Source organism: Acanthaster planci, linkage group LG16 (genome assembly GCF_054643075.1).
Source record: "Acanthaster planci isolate LZ-2023a linkage group LG16, COTS_SCS, whole genome shotgun sequence".
Classification (NCBI taxonomy): Eukaryota; Metazoa; Echinodermata; class Asteroidea; order Valvatida; family Acanthasteridae; genus Acanthaster; species Acanthaster planci.
Window position 1 is genome coordinate 10,306,795 of NC_141792.1, and position 25,558 is coordinate 10,332,352.

Genomic DNA, 25,558 nt, shown 5'->3' on the forward strand with positions numbered 1-25,558 from the left:
ATGCAAGTACATTATCTCAAGAAGAAAAGGAAACGCTATAACAAGTCTGCGGCACTGACTGGAAGTCAATTTGCTACAAATAGATTTCTTTATGACAGAAAGACACACTGGTACATGTACATCTATAAAGTAAACAGTTCTCAAAAGGACCACCAAGTGCAAAACAATATATTCATTCATTTTTTTGATACCTTTTCCTGAAGAAAAAACAAAAAACCTACACAACAAACCCAAAAAAATGTCAGTGAGTCTGTAGATGTACCTTGCCGAATCTGAACAACAAATTCGCAAGTTGCCCGGTTCCCGCTAGGGTCAGTGAAGTAGTACACGACTCTGGTCGGACCCAGTGCGAACCTCGACGAAGGGGCGTGGGTACGGGCCACGCGTACTTCTCCGCCATCGTCTCGGGCTGTGGGCTCATCCCACGTGGCTATCCCTTCAGTTTCACCGGGGCGCGCAATGCCAAACACGTTGCGTGGACAACCGATGATTTCGGGCGGCGTCCCATCTTCCTCTGAGAGTAAGCAAATAGGCTTGGTTTCAACCGAGGCATCCGTCATCCACTTGTCCCATCACCAACTTCTAAATCTGACTTGCAGGGAAGTTCAACTTTTGGGAAGTAGATATCCAATGAAGGATCAAGTGACTTTGAAATACATTGTAGAATGACAAAAGCACTAACACAAGTATTGTGTACACTTATCGTCCTTCAGACACTAGGAATTCCACACCAAAACGAGATTTAGAACAGAATATTAACCCCAACAGTGTGGTGGAGGAAGTCACCTACCACCCTTTTAGTAAAATGCTAAGGTACAGTGACACTGTACCTTGCACAATCTCAACATCGAATTCGCAAACTGCCTGGTTCCCGCTGTTGTCAGTGAAGATATACGTGACTCTGGTCGGACCCAGCATGAAGTACGTGGACGGGAGGTGGGTGCGTCCCACACGCACCTGTCCCCCATTATCCTTGGCCGTGGGCTCGTCCCATGTCGCAACCGCCCTGCTTTCACCAGGGCTGGCTGAGCCAACAACTCGTTGCGGACAACCGGTAATTACAGGTGGTGTCCTGTCTTCCTCTGCATGTAACAAATAGCCCTTCAAACAATTTTGTTCACAACAGAATTTATGCATACGAATGGAAAGTATTATTCAATAACACCAGTGAATGAGTTACACTATTTACATGTGCCTTTTGGTCCAAGTGCCAAAACACTAAACAAATATTCCACTTTACATTGTATATGTGTAAACATAGAGCTCATTGTCCACTTTGTCCTCAGTATTTGACAATGTCATTGCTTATTACTTGCAATGCAAAAAAGTACAACTTGTATTAAACCACGGAATCTCCCTACCTTGCACCATGTTCACAACAAAAGTGCACTCGGCTTGGTTCCCACTCGAGTCGGTGAAAAGGTACCGGACCGTGGTCCGTCCAATAGGGAACGGCGTTGAGGGCGTGTGCGTTGTGTTGACGCGCACCTGTTTGCCGTCGTTATCCCTTGCCGTGGGCTCCTTCCAGGTTACAAACCCTTCCATTTCACCAACTTCCACAGTCCCACCAACCTGAATGGGACAGTTGTTGACCACTGGAGGTGTCTCATCCTCTGCTGCATACCAGAGGGGCAAAAAGGGCTTGACATTGAAGATGGGGAACTGGTATCCTGCCCATCATGAAGTCAATTACCAGTGATGCACCCAATTAAGGCATTTAAACAGCAGTGGACTGGGTTACCATTAGAGTCAGCAAGAAACAGCACAGCCATCAAGCGTGATCTGAACAGACAATCTCACATTAAATCAAACAGTGAAGGCTGAGAAACCATCGCCGGTACATGTACACAAAGCATGCAACATAGACCGGTGATGGATGGATATTGTGACAGAGAAGAACGAAGCATGGTGAAAAGAATGGATGAAAGGAAAGGCATTGGGGTCTCATTTAACAGGCTGCAGACAAAAATCTAAGATTGAGAATGCAAGGTTGTAGGTAAAGATGTACCACAGTCTGGGGACAGTAATCTTACTGTCACAAAACCAAATACCAGACCCTCACGAGAAACTTGGCAACCGTGGCCATGCTGCCCTTTCATTAGAAATCCATGACCAAACAAATCCTTCCCACTCTTGAGGACAAGAGGCTCAGAGAAAGCTACACTTTGTGAGGAGGGTTAGAAAGACTGGCAAGAGTAACATGAGGGCGTCCCGTAACAGTACACAGACAGAACAATCAGTTGACCAACAGAACTCCACCAATCCTGGACACTGAACACGTGTGACATGCAAAACACCTGAGGAAAGTGGAAAAATTCAATTCAACATCTGCAAACACACACATGGGTACGCCGGGGTTGCTCACAGGTACGAACATTACGGTTGACACATTCCATATAAACTGGTTACATGTACATGCACGGGTGGGCAAGCACAAACATTCATACAGTTCATGGAAGCACAATCACAGAAAGTCTCCCTCGTTCATGATGGTTATTGATGAGCACATATTACTGAAGCAGATGAAGACAGCAAAGCAATGCACACAATGATGGCATTTGCACAAGCTGCAAATGGGCACCAAAGCCTGTCATTAACAATGACAGCGCACATGGTATAACATACAGACATTATACATTTATACATGCTACATACAGAGAGAGTGTAGACCTATAGATGGGTTTACAGAAAATGGCACAGATAACGAACACAGCAACACCACAGACAACATCACATTATGTTTAATAACTGCAAGACAGTGTACCATATTGGTACTTTCCATTAAGCCCAAAAGTCTTTGGTTTGACAGTTGGGGTGTTTTGGGGGTTAAGAGTGTTTTTCGGAAAAATTAAACGGTTAATCGCAAGTAGATGAAGTTAGTGGGCACCAGCCACTCAGTGAATTAAAGCTTTCTGCCACCGATGACTCCACGAGGCTTCCCAAAAACATCCCGACAAGGGTACCTGCTCTGATGGAAACCGTAAATGTACACTCGGCCCGGTTTCCGCTGGTGTCGGTGAAAAAGTATGAGACCGGCGTCTGCCCTATGGGGAAGAGCGTGTTCGGGGCATGGGTCCGGGCGACCCTGACCGGTTCCCCACTGTCGTCGATCGCTGTGGGCTCGGTCCAGGTACCTATTCCTGTGTCCTGGCCCGGCAGCGCAAAGCCGGCAACCCTGAATGGGCAATCAATAACCTCTGGCGGGGTCTCATCAGTTCCTGAAAATATTATTAGCAAATTACGATATTCAAACTCGTGGTCAAAGCTTCCAATACAAAGAAATTTGATTACAACATGCATACATGTACAAGCATAGTTTGTTGTAATACCCTTACACATGCAATTACGGCCTTCCTTTCCGTTTTTGCGACATTGAGTATGAATGTTCAAATAGCAACAAAAAACTGGCACATAATCTTTATATTCACAATAAATATCCATATCAAAGATATTTAAGATATGCAAATTTACACATACATGTTTGCATACTTGTAATTTACACCTAGGGCAGAGCTGTTACAATTCAGCTTACTTAATATGAACTATACACTTTAAATAGCAAATTCTTGTGCTTGTGGGCCATCTTTGAAAATCCACGAACCAGAAATGTATCCCAAGCAGAAACGGTGCACCGGCCACAAATGGATCCAATAAACCTGCGGTGAACCTGTACAATGAGTCTATTTTCAACTGGTGTTCACATTACTTTTGTCGCACACAATTTTTTTTCCTGCTGTACTCCCTGGTTATAAGTGCTCTGCTAACTTCATCCTGCTGACAAATTCTGTCATAGGGTTCAGGGTGTTTCCTTAATTACCAAATCTGTGAGCCATGTTCCCACCCCAACCACTGTTACCACACAACCCTGATCCTATCAAAAATGAAATACGTGTGTAGTCAGCTCCCTCGCAGTTTGACTCTTACAGTCTTCAGACATTCCAAGACCCATATCCGCTCTCTTCAATCTAATGCGGGCCGGAGAATGAAAAAAAAAAAGATAACATTCAGTGGGGCCTCATGGGGAGCTGGCCAGCATAATTAGAGCCGTGCCAGTCAGACCACATTCGCAGCTGCAGTCTCAAGAGCGAAACTTAAGTGCAAAAGTCCCACCAAGAGGGCACAAGGAGGCCGCGCGAGAGCCATCTGGGAAGTGGAAACGAAACCCCTCGGCCGGCCGGCCGAGCCAGAAAGGTCTGAGGGGAAAGCATCATCAATCCTACCAGACTGTCAACATTTCTATGCCTTGGGGCATGAGTTTGATTGGAAGATGTTATCACAAATGCCCAGGGAACGAAACAAAGGAATCTCTGCTGGTTGATTCCTGTAGCGTACTGTATTTGGGAGCTTGAATATTCCCCAAGATTTGTTTGACTTGCACACCAGTCCAAAAGAGCATGTCCAAAAAATGTGATGAACTTACCTTATATTTTTCTTTCCGCATTGAAAATCAAACATTTCCACCACAAAACCAACGTAAGGACTGTAGATATTTAAGTGTAAGTCAAAATATAAGACGATGTCTTGTTTCCTGAACACTTCACCAACAAGCATCTTTCTTTGCCAACTTTTAGTAAGTTTGATTTCTTTTTTTTTATGGGGGGGCGGTTGATTTAAGACACCAGAAACAGCAACATATTGCCGTTTTTTACAACCAGGCTGACGGTGCGTTATACGTAAAAGGTAATAAAGACCTTTGCCACACACACTAATGGGCTCCAGACAAGCATACGCTGGTCCCGCAGGTCACCCAATAATGTAAATTCAAGAACATGTTTTCCTGCAGCTAATTCCAAGACCATCACATTAATTCCTAATTTTTTATCTCTGTCCTTCCTGTCCCGTCTGTCATCTGAACAATTCTACATGTCAACAACGGGCAAGCAGCAGATTAAAACAAAGCGCAGAGATGTCTGACCATACATCATCATAGAGCTGCAATTTGAATGATCTCAACGTTGTCATTATGTTAACCGATACATGCACATGTACACGTCAAGTGTGCATCTGTCATCTTCATTCTAAACTGGCCATTTTCTTGAGGTAAGTATGGATCTTGGATCTTCCACTACTCTGCCTTTCAACAACTACAAATCCGACGGCCGAACGGTAATTCAGATGGGTAAAAACAAATTCCTTCAAAATCATACACTTGTGACCCTTTCCTCCCTAATAGGTTGTAAAAACAAACAAAATACGGAAACAAGATAAAATGCCCAAGACTATGAAATTCTTGAAGCCATGTGTCGCAAGTTCTAGTCAGAATGGGCTAAAAAAAAAGCACATACACCTTACAAGTAACAGTGTTCCATCCAAACCCTTGTCAGGTCCAATCCAATCGTCACTTCGGGCAATCACTGAGCAATTACTTGAGCATAAACACATACTCTTGATACCCTCCCTCCCCCCAGTCAGACTTCAGTAAACAGAGGGTAAATGTTTTATGAATGCCTCAGCTGTTTCCAGGCCGCGCACACACACACAAACTCACACACACCCAAGTGTGTATTTACCTGCAACTGGGGACCCCTTATTGTTCCTCTTTTGTTTGTACTTTAACTTTTTTTGAAGACCACCCATATGTTTTGTACACAGTTGTCAATCGGGGACCCTCTGTCAATCGGGGACATTATTGTCCTCAATTGTTCAAGGTCCCCAGTTGAATGCAGAAACAAACTCACACACACAAAATCTGATCAATATTTACACCAGAGTTGGAACGGCCACATCGGATGAAAGGGGGCAGAGTTAAAAAAAAAAATGAAAAGCCTCCCAGCAGGGTGCCGGCTTTCACTGCTTCCCTGAATTGTCACCTCTTTGTCGCTCCATGCAAGGCAGTCAAAGACTCGTACATGTACACATGTGTATCGTACGGACGCTGTATCATAACTTCCTAACAGAGCAGAAATCTATAAAAGGAAGTCGCTATGATGAACTTTGCCTGGAGATACCAGTAAGTCCAGTTTACCTTATAATATGAGTAGTTTCCTCAGGCATGTAAAAGTCCTTTGCATGTACAGTACAAACATGGAACAGATTAGAAGTGGTTCATTGAGGTTTTGATGCTTCATACTTTTTAAATCAATTGTACCAAGTAAATCAATTTTCATGAGTCATTATTCCCGTCTCACAATTTTTTCAACCTGAAATCTTGACTCACATATACTGTACAAACATCTCCTTTCGCTTCCGCAAATGTGCTTACGTGTGATCTTGGTTCCAACATGTCCTCAACACTGTGATGCTTCAGCACATGGTCACTGAACAACTACACAATGATTCATGAAAGTCGGCACCCTGTGTGCACGTATTCGCGTTGGGCTCCCCCAAAAGTCTCTAGCTTCTGGTTGGGAGCTGGCTCCAAAAGTGGTACGGTGATAGGGCTTGCTTTTTTTTTCTTTCCCTTACTTTTTTTTCTAGAAATGAAGTACGTATAACACGCAATGCCCATCGGGACTACGTGCGCACGTAACGCAGCCACTACCAACACTGAAACAGACTGGTCCAAGCTCGCTTTACTGCATTTTCAGCTTGCACATTGTACATGTACATAGGAAATAGGACCACCTCATCTGTCTGCTTCCCAGATGTGAATGTACATGTATAATACAGAAATGACATCATCTAAAAAAGAGTGCCCGACTAAATGTATGAGGTCTCCTTTATTGTACGTATTACACAACCGTACCCCATCAAAAATATGTTAAAACTACGTGGTAGCTGAATTCCAGTCAATTAAGCAAGTTTGGAAGCTTTTGGACATCATTTTATACCAAATAAAACACTTCTTTATTTTGCCACCGCTCAGGTCTACAGCGATGAGTGTGCTGACCAGAAACTGGAGACTTTTGTTTTGGCCTTAGGGTCACAAAAGATAGCCCTATCTGTACAGAATGGCCCTTCCATGAATCGCTGTACAGTCCACTAACCGTGAACGCCAAATAATCGCACCTCTAAGGGCATCTTGGAATGGAGACTACATGTAGCTTAGCGACTGCTTAGCTGACGGGCATGGGACATATGCACCTACTGAATGACATTCACAAGGCTTTCAAGCACAGCTGTGTTTAATATAATGTATGGTCGGGAGGTTAAATGTCATGTTGTAAACGAATACATCATATATTTCACATTTAACATAGAATGGTGTGATGTGGGGGTGAAGGCACATGGCTGGCATTCAGACGAAGCGGGTGTCACGCATTCCCGAGGGGAAAAAAAACATGTTACGGGGAACAATCATTCCACTGCAACCTGTTAGAATGAAAAAAAAAATATTGAAAAGATATCGAACATGCTCTCATACAAATGTATTTAATTACGGCATTCAACTTACATGTACTTTGTCACAAACATGAACGCCAGACTGTGGATAAACTCATGAATAAATAGGGCTCCCAATGTGAAGTTGCACAACATGAACCACATGACAAAGAAGTTTGCATGACGCCAGTGAAATCGGAGGGACCTTTTACAAACATGACAACTTACTGGTATGACAGCTTTAATTAAAACAAATGGAAAGTGCGCCTGTGTCAAGTGTCAACTGGTGCACATATGTTCTGGGACAGAACCAGTATGATACGGTTGATACACGAATGATACGGTTGTGCATGAATGTACTTTTCTGCGGGCATACACTGTACTTTCTTGTTTGCATCTTCTTACATGGCGATAAGTCCGTAGACAAAACTGTAGACAAAACTGTGAACTACGAGTCCATGTACATGAGTACTATTGACCCAAAAGGTCATGATTTCAGTGAAAGTACAACTGTACTTTACAAACTCTCCCCAACAATATAAATCCAAAAGGGAAAGACAGATGGAACATTTTTCAGGATGTTGTAGCCAGCCTTTGTTGAGTATTCCCGACAGACCAGCCACAGGTCTAGACTGATTTCCATAAAGGGATGGGCTCAAAGTTTTGTAAGTGCAAGACTTTTTACAAATCAAGTTTGTTTTTTTTTTAATTTGTCATAGGTGTGAAACTGACCGCAACTCAAAAATGCTTTCACATACTTTTGAAAGAAATGCCATGTTTGGAAAGCTTGAATGTGTCAAAGCTCTCATCAATGTTGTGCATTTCCCATGACTGGTTCCCTGGCTGATTCTTGCTTAACAATAGCGTGCAAACGTGCTGAGCAGTACTTTTCTACTTATTGCTTCCTGAAATTGGGCTCAAGGAATAACTTACATATACCCTCATAAAATTCTTTTGGGGTTGATACCTTTAAACCCCAGTAAGACAACAAAAAGGAAAAATACCATCAGAATCTAACAGTCAGGCTTCACATAATCCTTGACCTGAGGAGGTCAAGGAGTCCTCTGTTCAATGGATCCAGAGGCTCTCCTCATCTTGCCTGGAGTCACCTTGGAATTTGAGATCAAGACTAATAAAAAGAAAGGGAGAGCGCTGTAAAAAGTCCACTCCAGCATTTATCTGTCAGTGCCAGGGAAACTGCCCAATATATCACAGTGAATGACCATGCCAGAGGGAATTAAGCAAAATGCTTCTCCAATGAAACCCAGAGGTGAAATTGCTGGGTACAATGAGAGCCTGGGATTGACAACGCCCAGAGAAACAACCTGCACATTCTGGTATGCCTTAGGAACAGCAACAAGAGATCAATTTTCTAGCTCAATTTGAACTGTCTGGTATCTTGAGCTTTCTGTTTTGGAGTTTAATTTATATGTGCATTATGGAAAAACTTTCATCTTTTGAAATCACATGGCTCCACAGTCCTGAAATAAAGATCCACACGAGGGTCCTACAAAGCAATAAATTGTGACAAAGTTTTGTCTCAGTACAAGTTAACTTCACGACTTGGTGCAAGAAGCGTGTGTGTACACACACCGGACAATTTGTCTCCAAGTGCAGAACATGAACTAGGGCACAAAAGCCATCCATGCGCACATAAATCAAAGCCAGGAATTTCCAACATAGCTCCCAAGAGGAACATGCGCCAAGTTCATTCCAAGCATAGCAACGCACATGACAAGCAAACCTGCAGTTACCATAAAAGACTCTGCTTGACAGTGCATAGTGCTGCACCATGGGAACATGACTTGCATTCGAGGCGTGCTGGGTTCGAATCCAGCATCTCATCAACTGGGTCGTGCACTTCAGCTAAGAGTGAAAGCAAAGACTGTTTATGCCACAAACCCAGACAGTGATCTCAGCAGCCTGCCTCAAGAGCATTTATGGCTTAAGAACATTTATGGCCCGTCACTTGGCTTATAGGCATTTCCTGCACTTATGACTTGAACTGTCCAATCACTGGTGTGACTGGGATGCGTCTTTAACACCATCCACGAATTATGTTTACAAACACAAGCGAGTTTATGTGCCCATACACAGACACTCCCTGGAGGTCATTATTCTCAGTAAAATATAACACGCATGTGCTGAGGTTTTTGAACTCAATTCTACATTTGTTTGTACGGTATCTGAGGTTGAAAAGTATGTTTGAGAACTGTGCATGTAAAGTGCGGCCTTGTTTGACTGGTGGCTCGGACTCGACACGCATGACTCCGGGCTCAAATTTGAGAGAGGTGAGTCAGACTCGGACTAGATGTTTGGTGACTTGAATACGGGCCTAGTAAAATATAACCTCTTCTCATGCATTTTAACAAGTAAATGTAGGCCTGTGTATGTACATCAATTGCACAGCTAAACATGTGGCCCACCTTGAAACACTCTTCAGGCACTGGTGGCGGAATGATTTTCAATGGGAGGGGGGTACACTGTAACGGAATCAAACACCAGTCGCATCCACCGAGTCTAACAGCATCAACTACAGTAATGGAACGCTTTGTGAAATCACAGTGCACAGGTACTCTTCAACACCAACATGTACATGTATGTATATCAGTGAGCTCTGATTCTTTGCTCAAATCAAGAACATCAAACAAACTTCATCAGCAATTGGCTTGTGGGAACTTTGGTGAACTACACGTAAATGTGGAGACGATTTGTGTAACTTCAGAAATGGTTCTCACTGTCCAAGGTGGAGCAACATGTATACACAGACAGGAACGACATCAGTCTCAACAAATAGCATGCCAAGCTGACTTTATACCAAATCACACCTGCCTGTGAGAACCAAATTTACCATCCAGCCATCTGGTCAGCCAAGAACGAGACAGACCCCTTTCTCCTTTTTTCTCTAGCTTTCAGTTTCGATTTCACTTCACATGTGAAACCGCCAATAAACCAATTAACATTTTCAGCCCTCCAGCATGGAAAGTGTACCTTGACTGGAACTGATTTGCACTTACAAAGCGATGCTTTTCCCAGACTCTGAATTTTCAGGAAGCCAATGACTTTGCCAGTGCGGTTTCAACTGGCACCAGTTTGAACAGCGGTGCAATTACTTTGGGGATGGGGATTCCAGGAATTCTTCTCTTTCCATCTCCCACAAATGCCCACTGAAAATACAGTTACCCATCGTCCCAAACTGTGAGAGTGTCTAGATCCCACAAAACGGGTCTTATGGTCACTCTCAGTTGCTTTGTTTTTAGTTGGCATTAGGACCAGAAACTATAGGCTCTTTGTGTTGATAAATCACTCAGTTAGGCATGCTGATAAAAAGGGATATTACATGTGGCTTAATACGACTATACCAGAAGGTTCAAGTGGTATTTACTATTTTACATGTACTGTATAAATAGTGCAGTTACTATTATATGTACTGTATTATAGTGAAGTCACTATCTTACATGTACTGCATATAGTGAACTATCCTCTAGTTTTTAAACTTTAATTTCTAAAAATGACACAAACAGGTGATTTTGAACTTTGAAGTAAAGCACAATAAGTATGTGATTAGTTCTTGATTAATTTGCATAAATTATAATTTTGAGAGCAGTTTTAAACATTTGTTTCAGAAGAGGGGAGTCTCATTTTTTCTCATGAGTTGTCAACCAGACATCATCACGTAACTGTTATGATCCATCACTTGACTAGGATTGGTAGCAAACTATCGTAAGATGTTGCACATGCCCATCTGGTAATCCTACTGCACATTAGAAAAATAAGGCAAGGCCAACATTGCTCGGCCTACATGTAGTCCATAGAGCACAAGTAGCAAATGGACAACGTCAAAACAGCGCCCCGGGTATTTATTTTCCCTGGTGGGGGGGGGGGTGTTCATGAAAACTTGGGCAACATGACTTTGATGGCTTAATCCTCAATGTACACATTCCATATGGTCACAGTAGGCAGCCCTTTGCCCTTAATTTTTTTTTTTACCCAACATTGGCTATGTCTGAATCAAGGTGCTGTGGCAGAAAATTACACACACACCTACAGGAAGTGGCTGCAGGGGTAAAGGGTAAATAATTATGGCCAGCCATCTTTATTAACCATGTTTTGAAATTTGACAAAAATTTATCAAAATAGACAGTTTGGATGACCCACAAATGAAGGGTCTCAGGCTCTGATCATTCAAGCTCATCAGCTGCTGAGGCTGCATTTTGATGGTCGCAAGCGTCTTCAGTTGTTGGTTCACTGATTGAGCGTACTGGCAATTTGTTACTTTCATAAGCCCCCACGTGGCCTCTGGTAAGCTGTTTTATTCACGGTTGTAACATCAGGAACACATTTTGTTTGATGGACCAGAGGTGTAACTGGGGTGCACTTTGCAGCAGGCACTTGGGGACCTCAATTTCTGGAGGGGAGCCTCATTTTCTGGAGAGGAACACTCACCAATCCCAGCTACAACACCAACACAAGCGGAATTATCACTCAAATTTTTCCTACTCTAATTTCAGAGCTGGGAGGGGACATACAGGCCTCGAGTGGGGGAGGGGCCTTCCACATGCCCACCCACACCAGTGTGAACACCCACAGCACCATGCTTGTTTGAGCTTTGGATGTCCAGATCTGCTTGTCCCTCCCATTGTGGGGCTTGGCCAGGATTAAGGCATTTTGCACCGGTACAGCCTTCCGATTCCTCTTCAGACAGGAACATGGCAGAAGGCCAAACTTTTCCCCTGGAAGTTTGAGGCCAGACTATTACTTTGACCTTCCCCCAGAAAGGACAGGCCAAAATGTTGTCTAAAATCTTGTTTTTTTTCTCCCGAGACAGACAGAGAACCCTTGGCTGTTATCTAGCTGTTCTTCCTGTTACATGTAAGTCAAACGGTTACAGACACTGTGCAAATCGTTAGGTTGAAACTGGTTGAGACTCTGAGGGTAAACATACACCTGTACATCTACCAAGGTGTTAATTTTTTTCCCCTCATTTTTGGGATGCTGCTTCAGTTTCAGAGACAAGACAGCCTAAACAACCAGTAGTGTCACTGGCTCTGTATGACGTTGCCGTATGTTAGATTGATGCTGGCTTAATTAAGCATGGGTTTTTGTGGAAAAGGAATTGCCCTCCATTTGGGGAAGTTTTTGGTGGCTCAACCTCAAATGTGTTGGAAACTAGACAGGATTTTGAGTTGCATCTACATGATGTACAGTACAGGCCCAACAACAAATCTTGCTTGGTGAAGATAGAGAGACACTGTAAATCTTCAACCATCGATATTACAAAGTGAACAACTCAAGAAGCTACTCTCTATATATAAATATATAAAATAGAGTGGCACCCTCAATATCTACGGTTGGATTTGGTTGTGTATGCCCACATCAAACCATGCATAACACAGGCAGACCCAGCTCCTAATGAGATGTCTTGAGGGAACTTTTGTTGGGCTTCAGGTGATGACACCACTTCTCTTCCCAGCAGGGCCGCCGGGCCGACCACTGTGCTTCTAACTGAAACTCACTAGGGTGTGAATTAAACCAATTGGCACCTTGAGGCTATGGTACTAATAATGCTGGAGGCTGAACGTCTTTCTCAGTTTCAAGAAATTGTGCTTTTTTTTCTGATCCACTCTACTTCGTCGGGACCTTGGCAGAGTAGCTTCAAGTCAAAGCCCTTTTCAACATTTATAAGCTTCTGTTCCTCTACCTCACTCTCTCAGCTGTTATAACAGAGCCAAAGTAATTCATCTTTCACATTTAAAAACAATGCAAATGCTGCTGGGCAACTGGAGCCTTTGAAATCCTCTACAGCATTAAAGTGCTTGCCAAAACTTCTCTAAATTAGTATTTCACTCTCGACGCTAAGTTAGAGACTTCAAGAATTTATTTTTTTAATTTTTCTTGTTTTTTGGTTTCTTTTTGGCCCTGCCCAGCATGTATTGTAACACTGTAGACTCAGTGTTTCCCCAAAAAGCTTGTGCAAAAAAAAAACACAAGCGTACTCGAGTGGGACCCGAACACACGAGTTCCTGCTTACTAGTACAGTGCAGACATCTGCATTACTAGCGCAGTTCACATTTTTGACTGAATTCTCTCAACCCATTTTCCAATGGGAAATGTGGTATTCATTGTGGTTATTTTTCTTGTTAGCAAGAGGCTTATTGACGTTAAAAAATCACTTCATTACAGTGACTATGGGGCAAGGGAGTGTGTTGGACATAAAATCCTCACGTTCATCTCAACGGGGATGGAATTACCCGGGGGTTGGGTTTTCATGTTGGAGGGTGAGCAGCACGTATTTGGGGCAAAGGATCTGCATTCCAAAATGATGCCAACAATGCGGGCCTGGAAATGCATCTGGCACTTCAGATAATAGGCCCACAGAGAGCAGGGCAACAAGGCTGTGTAGCATGTACATCAATTTGGAGGGATTTTAAAAATGTAGACCACAACATGGAACTGGCTCTTCAAACTGGAAACAATGACAAGGCTTAGTCAGTGCTACATTAAAAATTTCATTATTTGGCTGCTTATTCATAGGAGTTGATACTCTTAAGGTCCCAAACAGTTACTACATGCAGGCCTACCTGTGCATGTACATACTTTTGTATATTACATGTGTCTTGCCACATTTCAAAACATAACCAAAACCATCCAGTGGAAGACACTGACATCTTGTTCGTAGATGCACGTATTGTACCTTATATTGCGAATCACTTTTCCATCGGGAGTAAGAATTCCTGTTAAGCTTTTCAGATCGGAATTTATTAAAGTATGATCAGGATTGTTTAAAGTCTTTTTTCCAGCTTGAGAAATCATTGTTTCTGCCGAAGGATATTTGTCAACCATCCATCAAGTTATTTAAGGATGTGAGAGGGCCAACAACGTTTGAAACTTGGATGAGATGCACTACTTCTGCAGTATTAGAGTTAAAAAAAATAATTCACTTTTTTTTCTCAACACAAAGTTATCAGATTCACAGTGGCGCATGGCCAATGTCAAACGGCGGGTTCAGATGTCTCCCTCTGAATGGTGGTGCATTATAAGTTCCAGTACAGTGTATGTTCATGATGCACACTGTGTATATTGGGCCGGCAAAGGGAAGCCTGTAGTTATTATTTCCCAAATGGAAATAAACATGTCCCCAAGAGAAGGCCAGACAGAGGTTTGGCAGAGTTTAAGGCCAACCCTCGGGGTGCCATCCTTGAACGACGTGTAAATCACTTCCGAGAAGGCTGGGTGCCATTTTCATTAGCACTGATCTGCACCTGGTGTACTGGCACGCACACTCTACATTCTCGATAGTTATGATTAAATCATTAACGATTAACGGGAAGAGTTGTGCAAAGAAAGACGATGCTGGGAGTGGACGAGTAGAGGAGGTAACAACATGGGTCTGCTTGAAGTTGAACTACCCTCATGAACACATCTGTTCACAAAAATGCACACCCCTTTCTACATACCCTGCCCTTCCCTTCCAATTCTACACATGTGAATGCAGGTCCACATGTAGACCAACTATTATACCCAGCAAGAAATGAGACCGAGGGGTACCCCCCCAACATGTCCAATCCCTATACACATTCCAGACTACTGTTACTTAACACACATCCCCCAAGATGTCTGAAACTGAAAGGAATTCCCCAGATTCCTGCGAGACAATGACCAACACAAAGCAGGGGGGGTTTTCTCAGTCTCATACCTTGCTGCATATGCCAACTATATTCAACTTGTGCATCCTCATCAAGAGTACTGACACTTTTCAGGGCAAATAAAAATCTGATTGGAAGCCATACATATTAGAACGTGTTCACATCAACTGGTCCTGCCAAAAGACTTAGCTGAGTAGGATTTTGCTCCCCACAAGATTCTCTGCTGAGTATGACTACAAGAATGACACACGTGTACATGCAGCTTATACAGACATTTTTCAGTATCAGTGTAAGTAAACTGATTCTCCTCTCTGTATATTTAATATGTGATGAGCTAGTCAACCGTCTAGACAGAATGTCGACATCTAAGAAACAAAAACATGGGATGTGGATAGGGCTGAGTCAATTTGAATAATTCACTATTTGGATACATGACATTTAATAATTTGATCGAATATCTGAATATTCGGTCGGACTGACAAGCAGATTGTTGATGAACAAACCATATACAAAATCAGTTGCAATAACACACACAATTGTACATTGAAAGCACTATACATGTAACAGCTTTTCTCACGTCCAGGAGTATCTCCAGCCACGATTTAGCAAGATTTAAAAGATGAAAATTACCTGCCCTGTTGAAAATTTCTATTCCTTTTAAATTTTTTTATGAGTAATTTACTTTTGGAATCGTAAGATATCTGTCGCTTTTCAGTTGAATCTGCTTGAAACAATCCTCCACAGTGTAACTTTTCTTATTTGAAACAGAAGAAAATTCTCCCTTTCTTTTCATGAATTTTGCATTCGAATATTCAAATTGGGAAAATAACATTTGAATATTCGATAATCGATCGATTATTCGGATATTCGGCACAGCCTTAGATGTGGACCCATGCAAAATGCTCATTCTGCATTGCAGTCATAAATGTGGAAACGCGTCCTAATGTGCATGTCAATGGCTAAAATAAAATAAACTATAGCCTTGCTTTTTTAAGTTTCTATTCAAACATAACAGAGAATTTCAAATTACCATGTACTGCATATCCTTGAGAGCACATTGGTATAAATTCCAAGGGAGCTTGTGACACAGCCCAGATGGACTAAAACCAATCAGGGATTGTCCAAGCTGGTTTGGGGGGTCCATACTTTAATTTAAAGCCCTTCAACATCGTCTATGTAATTAAGGTTCACAAATCACGGTCACCGAAGTCCACAATTGTGAATGTCTGTGAAATTGTGTGAAATATTGCACCAGAATGACATCCCAGTGATGTCAAATTTTAGAGTTCATTTCAAATGATAACAGAGAAACATGACCTGCCAAAGGACATTTTGGATTTGCCTACATTTAATGCTTATCCTGCGAGTCAGACTTAATTAAGGGCAGCCCTGGGTGATTATATAAATTAGAGGTCCAACTTGGGGAAATTTTGGTGTTCTGTTACGGGTGAAACCATTCAGCTTGTCTGGATGGAACTAATATTAGTACTGTTCACATTCTGTAGATCAAACAGGATTACATTGTTTATGACTTGTACAATACACAGTTCAATCTGCACAATGTTTGATAATGTGGTTACAATTTTACATGCAGAAAAGTTGAATGGCTTCACGTGTAACAGGACACCAAAATGTCCCCAAGTTGGACCCCTAATTTATAGAATCACCCTCCTACAGAAGTATAAAATGAAACATCTCATGTGTAAAAACAAAACTGAGTGGAAATACTGTAATTTTAGAGTAGGCCTATTGTGCACGGGCTGGTTGTTTGTACCGCTTGATTATACATGTTCAAGTTAAATTTGTATTGTTACAGAGACGAGGTGTTCACCCAAGTTATTTGTACATGTACATGTACGTATAGGAGGCAGAGTTCCTAAGCCTTTCTTCCCGATTGCCTTTCTTTCCAGCGGGCTGCAAGCCCCCAAAAAGTCAACTTTGATTCTTCTGAATATTAAGCCCGCATAATCCTCCCTACTTCCAGTGCCGGTCTACCATGGCTTCACCTACCAACTAAATATCACCGTCTCCCCGGAGATCTTCTGTCAAAGAAAAGAGGGGGGGGGAACAGGGTCAGCCGGCTTCCATTTGAGATTTTCCAAATTCTTGGCCTGTTATGGTTGTTTGATCTGCTTGCCCGAGGCGCAGAGGGTGAAAGGTTTCAGCCTCTCAAAAATGTAAATGCTGCCCCGAACGAATACATGATTTTTCGGATAGTCGGATAAACTGAACTAAACATCTGAGGGGAAAGCCAGCAAAGTCTGTAATGCAAGTAAACAGAACAGTGCACGTGTTGAATTTATGCAATGTACTGTAGATGTACTCGTGTGAATGCACAAAGTAAGAATCCGTTTAGTCATGCTCCCGGCTAAAATTCTATGGAAACCTCAAAATTACCCGAGAGCATTGTCTGTGTCGGAAGAGATGTAGGTCAATTCACATGGGGAATGTTTTTTCTTTTTTAAGTCGAAAATCGGGCACAACTTCTATTTTGCTGCATGCAATGGAAGACTGTGTTTAGTTGAAAGACTGAGTTCTTGGCTGTAAACAGATCATTTGGATGTATGAGTGGAGAAGTAGATTCCAGGAATACGTATGAATTGGTTACATTTACTGTCTGTGATTTATGAACCTAAATATCACTTCAATTTGAAATTCAATTTTATCACATCAATTTTAATTTTGCCCCCTCCTCCACAAATACATTCATACATGTAATAATTAAATTTGTGTAAATGATACAGAATACAAAGGTTGCAGATTTTGCAGCGCTAGAAAAGTGTGGAGGAGGGTACAGGAACGTGGGTACACAGACATGAACTCCCCATGAGAGTTAGAAATTTTCACATTTTCAGGAAGGCTTCCTGGCTAACAACTCCTGAGGAGTACTTAACAGACCAGTCAACTACATGTAATATCCATTCACCAATCTCACATTCATCAATCTATTGGCTGACCACAAACCAATCAATTGAATCTACCGCATTTGTCTCTGCTTCAAATCGCAGAGTGGCAAAGAAGTCACTGCCTCCCCCCACCACTTATTAAAACAATCAGTCAGCACTCAGATAATGGAAGACAAGTTCAGGTCTGCAAGAGTTGCTGGGTGCAAGGGCCAGACATAACGCTTTTACTTCTTCTAGCATGCTCAAGCAACAAATCTTACACAACTGCTCAGCATGTTTTGCTTGTCCCCTAAACAAACCAGTTACAAGTTACACCTTGCACCCTATACATGTAAGTTACATCTTATTTTGGCAAGTTGGTTCTAACTGTGTACCGTTTGTAATGTATTAATTTTTTACTGTTTTCAATTAAATTCATCAATGTTCTTTTATTGTCATCTTTGTTAACATAATACCGTTCTGTTATATAACTCTCTTTTATTTTTACACTTTAAGTTACTTTTACTTAAATAGTTATTTGTGTTGTGCATGTTTATTGCCCATATATATATTTGTTTTAATATTTTAAATTTTCAGTTTTTGTTGATGTCATATACTTTTATTATTTCAGTCTAAAACTTCACTGTCTATTATTCTGAATATCTGTTATTTTTACAATTTGTAAATGTCACCTTTGTTACTATTTGTTCTCTTGTGACTCTAATTCTCAGGGCCCCGTGGAAGACCACATTAAAATGTGAACAAGCAGCCGTGATTAAAGATCAGAAATGATAACTCTTAAAAAAAACATGGACAGTTCCACAAACCTGTACCAGTAACAAGCAAAGCTAAGAAAACAGGAAGCACCACCAATACTACAAGTGAGACTTCAACCAAAATACGACAGGACAGAACAAGTATGCCCCTTCGGCTTTGCCAGTGGGGCATAAAAAAGTCTTGCTTTGAATCTGATAAAACAACCCAGGGCCACCCTTGTTATTTTTTCCCACCTGCCCATCAAAAGAGCGCACAATTCTAGCTCCAGGGATGAAACCTTGCAAAAAACATTCAGTCATACAACCAGTGGTGAACAATCAAATGAGATCACTGGATAGGGGTCGTCGGAAGGCGTGGCAAACTGACTGGAAAAGCTTTTGACGAGGAACAAGAGGAAAGTCATGGTGGCAGGAGGTAGAGAATACCACATCGATTGATGCATGGACAGGACTAAATTTGCTTCCTAAATCAGAATCTTACAAACAACAAACAATCGGTGAATAACTTTCCAAGCTTTGGGGGAACAATAAGCCGTTGGGTTTTTTAGCACAGAAGAAAAAAACGAAATCCTGTAAAAATTTTACTTTGGCAGGGAGTGCACACTGTTCTCCTGCAAGTGGGCAACTGGAGGTTTCGGAAAAGTTCAAAAAGAAATTTAATCCAGCTTACCACAAACTGATGGCTTTTCGTCCGATCCGTCCCGGCAGTGCGGTATCCCATCACAGAGTAGCTTGGCATTGAAGCACAGCCCATCATCACAGTAGCGCTCTGTAAAGCGGCAAGGTGCACCAGACAGGCAGGCCCGCTCATCCGAGAGGTCGTTGCAGTCGTAGCGGCCATTGCAGAGCAGCTCCAGGGCGATGCACTCACCACTGCTGCATTGGAAGTCACTGTCCCCACGGCAGAAGGACGGCTTCGGGGGCAACGTTGGGAGTGTCGGTTGTGGCGGTGGCGTCCTTACGGCCGGAGGGGAGGTCTCTGTGACTGGTTGCGTTGTTGTCGAAGGGACTGTCAACAAAATGAAAACAATGCAGCATAAGACTCTTGAACAACATGCATCCGGGAAGCGGATGCCTCTCCAGGAGAAACACAAGTTCCCCATGGTCCTTTTGAGGGTACAACTTTCCTGAGGATTTCTTCAGCAAAATTAAAATACAGCACTCTCTGATCCACGACATGTGCCAGTACACGTATCTTGTAGGCACTTTAACTTCCTTGAAGTTCACACAAGGGTGTTCTGACAGCTTTAGGCCAAGAAGGAAGAGGGAATAAAACTTCCGAAGTGAGCTTGGCACACAAGTGATCTGTGCGCCGAGTCTAGCAGGGCTGCTTGCACCTCGGCTGGCATGAGGTACACAGTGTGACTCTTGTCAATGCCTGACATCCGTGTGGAATTATGAACCGAGCTCCCGCTCACAGTACAGATGCACACACTGTGCAGGCATTCACAGCCAGAGTGTTAGTCAGTGACTAGACTTCAGGGCCACTGATCTCTGGCTGGCAGCCAGCTAGCAGAGCAGGGACAACCTTTCATGGGGCTTTCTGTTTGTCCCAGCTGCGTGGCTGCAGTGACCATCAGAGCATGAAGCTGAGTATTAACCTTCTGGCAGAGGTGGCTGACCAAGGCTTCTCAAACTCAAACATGATTTGGCTTACTTCTTATATCAACACTGATTGATAAATAAATATTTACAGAAGCCGTCATTGCCCATACCAATACAGTGCAAGTACATGTACATTACATGTTCGTGTACATGCATAATTCAGTGCAGTCTTCAGATGGAGGTGAAGTGCATTTACACACTTACTGATGAGAAACAGAAAATGTTTAAGTTTTGGACAAAACATGAAGAGTTGAAATACTTGTATTTCTTTACAGCACTTAGAGAGCAGGTGCACATACTAATCTAGAACACTATGGCAAGTTTTGCAGGATGTTAAAAGTGCCACTTAACTTTCATGCCATGTGAGGGCGCATCTGTGAATATCAAAACTGTGTGTATCTCCAGGGATTGGAAGTAGGAATTATCTTGCATCAGATGAACAAACAGGAATTTGTAATTAGCTTCAGTGATTCACAGCCTGAAAAGCGTTCAGTTTCCCCCAACGGACCATCAACAGATTCTGATTCTATATGGAAAGTTCATTTTTATGTCAAAGCCAATGACTTCCCATGGAAATCAGTGCCCCTTAGCCTCTGCACTCTCACAGAGTGTGAGAATTACATGTACACCTCTTGGTCAATGCCCTTTCTTCTTGGTTTGATCTCCACATTGAACCTTTCCTAAAATCCATCAAGGTGGACGGTTTCTGGAAAGGGCAGAGTTTATGTACATGTGCATGTGATTCAACTTGACTTCTGAGTGGCTTGGAGTATGAATGATGACCCACAGATGGACAGTCTGCAGACAGACCAAAAACCAGATGGCACCCATTGGATCTGTCCTCACTGGTTGCTACGGAAACAGTTGACATTCCAAACAAATGTGAAACCATGTCCTTCGTAGACAGGGTGGGTGGGTGGAGTGCTTGTTTATTCTGTGAATTGCCATTACAAATTAATAAAAATTCTCTACAACGCGCATACTGTTTTTTGCTGGAGTTTTTCTTTACTGTCAACATGTTCTTAATTCCTTACATTGCTGGGATTTAAGATGTGTCCCTATTGCCCTAATTCCCTTTGTTTGACCTTTTGCAGCACAAATCATTTATGGGGCACTCAATCACATTCGTCACCGGTTAACGGCAATACTTCCCTGTGACCCAATGAACTGATGCTGTAACAGATCTTCCTGTGTCAAAAACTACCTGCCGATAAATGTTTGGATGCATGTAGGTCACGCTCGGCAAGTGGATGAAGTGTTTGGCTCCAACAACATGACATGAAGCACTTCAAATGGCAATCATGACAGAAAGCAGTGAAGCTTAACTCCCAAAAAGTATGCTGACGAATGGTCTTGTTCCACAAAGACATCTACGGGTATTATGTGGTCAAACAAAGGTTAAAGAAGGAAGTTGGCCATACAGGTGCACCTGTACACATTTACACAGCTTTGCTTTCTCTATTTAAAAGAAAGCTTTTTTCTGTCACCTACCAGGCTGAGTTGGCCATACAGGTGCACCTGTACACGTTTACACACCTTTGCTTTCTCTATTTAAATGAAAGCTTTTTTCTGTCACCTACCAGACTGAGAATTATGACTTAGTTGTAAAAGTTGAATACATTTCAACACGTTTGACCATAAAATAAATACTTTGAGACATTCATTTCACTTGCTTACTTTCTGGAAGTTTGATCCGGGCCACAGTCATTAAACACATGTGTTTCGAGGTGTCAGACAACACACAAAAGCTGGCACTGAGTGTACACTTACATCGACCACACTTTCCTTAAAGTTTTTTAAACTCTGACTCAGCAAATTACAGTTGAATTTAACAAATCCTGTCCTACTTAAATGTGTCATGCAATAAACGCCATCTCAATTTTTCTGAACTCAAAGGCTCCAACTCTTTGGGGATACTTTCATGAATTTCAAAATTTCACTCTTCTAATTCTCAGCTATAAAAAAGATTTGCATTATGACACAGCAACTGAAGAGCTTCTTTATCACACTGAAACTCTCCACTTCATCATCCCCCCAGGAAACACAACTGGTAAACAAATCTCTTGCAATTACCCCTAAAAAGTGGCTCTTTTCTGAACCAAGAGTATAATCTGACAGTTTATCAGACTGTCACTCAGACAATTCCTAAGGCCAACCTGTTCCCTTTAAAACCTACCTGTACTCCCCATTGGAGCTGTTTATCTTGCTTTGATAAAGTACATGTACACCGCTGTGGGTGCACCAAAGCTCTCCTGAATTCAGTGAATAAGTGGCTTTGGCCTTCTAGAAGTCAAGGCTCTTACTTCCACAACTTACCATGGACTGGCTATTTTGAGGAGATTAAATCGGTTGGAAAAAGTAAAATGCCACCGGGATCACAACAGGGAGTACAAAAGAGCCTTTGAGCCATTTTGTTCCCATTGATGCCAGCTGGGTGTATCGGTTGTATCACTCAAAAATGACAATGCCCACTTCCAGGGGCCAGGAAAGTAGGACTGGTGGAAAAAAAATTCCTGAGGAAATACCTGAATTCCGTCAATGCTTAATTGGGTGGCTTAAATCTACTTTTCCATCCAGTGCCAATAGGATGAGCAAAAAAACTGGAAAACCACTATCTTGAAGACATAATATGAATAAGGTCCGTGCCACATTTTTAAACTTTCCATTGACTGTCCTTGTGGAACCAGCAAAGAACTTTGCTGAACTGAACGTGAGAACTGGATCTTGAGTTCGATGAGGTCTGAAAACCAGAACTTTGAAGCATGTGCAAATGTGCAGCAACTCTCTGTGTGAGACTGAAAATTTCTTCCAAATGATATTGAACAATTCAAAATGTACAAGCGAACATGTGCCTCGTTCATTACCTTTGAATCAAAGGTAACAGGGACCATGCCCCCCCCCCCAAAAAAAACGATGAGGTTTTATTTTTTAGTCAATCAGAGTCAACATATTAAGTGTTTTGAACTGAGGTTGTTTTGTATGTATTACCGAGCGGATCCACTCCAGAAATAAAGATTGGGGGAAGCAGCTAGTTCCAATGTACAAGTTTTTATTATGGTATGTCAAGGGTATTAAAATAAACGACAGTCAACTGGGATGATGACGAAGAACTGTCAGTTGAACTGCTTACTCATGCCTTCCGTACATGCCATAAATTGCAGGCCCAGAAATGTAATTGATATTCGCAGAGGTGAAAGGGAGATGTTCCCTCTGGCGAAAGTTGGAGTGAAATCAGCAACCTGCGCATTTTTACTTCACAAGAAAACTCACAAAATGTGCAAAAGAATGTCTATCATTCAATGAGAACAAAAGCGAGGATGCTATCGTATTCTAATTCAGCGCGTATTTGGAACTGTGAGAACAAATCAAGTGTCAGACCGCAAGAGGGCGCTAGTCAAAATTATCTATGCATGACCGCGTACGTACAGCCCACATGTTCTATGAAATACACAATACATGATGCAGTTGAAACGAAATGAAAGGAATGGAGTCAATGTGAACATGTGACTCAAGAAAGAAACAGAACCAGCGTCAGGTGAGAGTAGGGCAAAAACTCAACCTGGTTACATATGGACAGAGCCATTTTGTTCAGGACACCATTTCTGAGCAGCTGCTTATTTGTGACTGGTTCAATCAGTTAATGCACAAGTGCACTGAGGATGCTGCTTACATGTTTTGGCCAACTCCACCCCCTAAAATGGGGTCTGGATCAGGCCTTGCCAGACTCCCCCTCATAACGGGATTTTTCCTACTGGTGTGCGAACAATGATCCAACTTGGAACTTTCTCACAACAACTTGGAACTTCTCACAACAACTTGGAACTTCTCACAAGGACTAAAACCACCTATAACTACATGTAACGCCACATCGGGCCACAGCGAGCCACTGCCAAAAACAAGGGCAATTCTGTTCAACCCTCATGGGGGAGGTTTAGGGGAGTCTCAGGGCAAGTGTAACCCTTAAGACTGGATTATGTCAAGAAGTCTAGTTACAGCCGTTATTATGGAAATAAAACCCTGATCCTTTAGTTCAGCTGTAACAATTAAGGGCAAACAGGAGTAATTCACCGTGGCATGTGAAGGGCTGGGGACCTCTTTGGGGATGGGATTTGTTCTAGGGTTCTGGCAACTTGGGAGTTGAACGAGAATTGATTTCGAAGAACAGACATAAACCAGTTGAATAGAACTGAGACCGAAATAAACATGACAGAGAGAAGGGCAGATTCAATTCCAGCAGAGTTTGTGAATGACATCAATCCTTGATCTGTTGGCTACTCAAGAGAAAATAATATGGAATGCACTGGTATAAATTCTGGAAAATGAAAACCATCCCACAAAAGAGTTGAAATTCAGTTGAAACTTCAGCAAAAACTCTGATGTAAATGCTCTCTCTCTCCTACTAATAGCTGCAACATGCCGTCAGCAACTGTGGTCATTTCAGACTTTAACTTTGTACATGTACATTGTAAGTCCACATCAATGCGCAGTTTAATTAATTTTAAAAAGGTCTTAACGCAATGCAGCAGATTCGGGAGTCAACATACGGCTGTGCTGATGGGGCAGACCCTGGCACATGCGTCCAAGCGACCTCGCTCTTGTTTTATTTGGGGCATGCACTGTTGGAATACTAAAGTGGCTCTTTCTCCGAGTTGTGTATGAGGAGATCTGGATTCACGGCTGTGTCTGAATTACTTGGCTGTGGCTTGAAATTACTTACGAGTCAATGATTGTGGCTGTAGCAACTAACCATAGCGTCGTGTGTAATTTCAAGTCATAGCCGAGTAAATGTACTTCAGGCACGGCTTACGTCTGCAAAAATTTGAGCCAGCACATACGTGCGCGTCTTTACCGACAATGCCATAAGCGGTACTATGCCACCTGTCTTCTCTTTGATTTAATTAAATCATGTTTGGCAGCTCCAAATTGCCTGACTACCACCACAAACTATTCTCCTGCATTCTGCCTCCCATGTGACACACTTTTCAATGAAGAATGGAGCACAACAACAAAATGGCACCCCAGGGCAGGGAATATGAAAAGAAGGGTCACCAACAGAAACCATGGATGTTCTCAGGGGACTGCAAACTGCATCATTCATCACTACAGAAAAAAAAGGGAACCTACATGTAGTGTAAGTGTAGTAAGTGGGGAAATTAGGGAGTTTGACCCAATTTTTTTCCATCAATGATGGTCAGCTGGTGTATATGTAGTAGCCTATGCAGATATCTTGGCGTCAGTGGACTACTCACAATTACCTATTTCTTTTTAGCAGAATACACATGGATCCGGAACACAGAATTAAAAGCCATTACTGCGGGGCCATCCTATTCACAGGCAGGTGGTACGCCTGATCACAAGGGTGTCAGGACTTGCCAGGTAGTCAAAT

The 25,558-nt window shown here is 42.4% G+C and overlaps 1 protein-coding gene across 11 annotated transcripts in view; it reads right to left on the minus strand.

Annotated features, from left to right (window-relative positions):
• Nucleotides 1–25,558, minus strand: part of hspg2 (heparan sulfate proteoglycan 2) — a 111,885-nt gene that overhangs the window by 55,953 nt on the left and 30,374 nt on the right. For 5 of the 11 annotated variants that reach the window (XM_087147083.1, XM_022234768.2, XM_087147082.1 and 2 more), the window contains exons 6-10: nt 19,238–19,576; nt 2,964–3,218; nt 1,362–1,616; nt 831–1,082; nt 263–514 (exon numbers count right to left, since the gene is read on the minus strand). In XM_087147083.1, coding sequence (XP_087003209.1) covers nt 263–514; nt 831–1,082; nt 1,362–1,616; nt 2,964–3,218; nt 19,238–19,576 — 1,353 coding nt within the window. The remainder of the gene's footprint in view (nt 1–262; nt 515–830; nt 1,083–1,361; nt 1,617–2,963; nt 3,219–19,237; nt 19,577–25,558) is intronic. The other 6 variants (XM_022234772.2, XM_087147087.1, XM_087147085.1 and 3 more) reach the window with 3 other exon arrangements.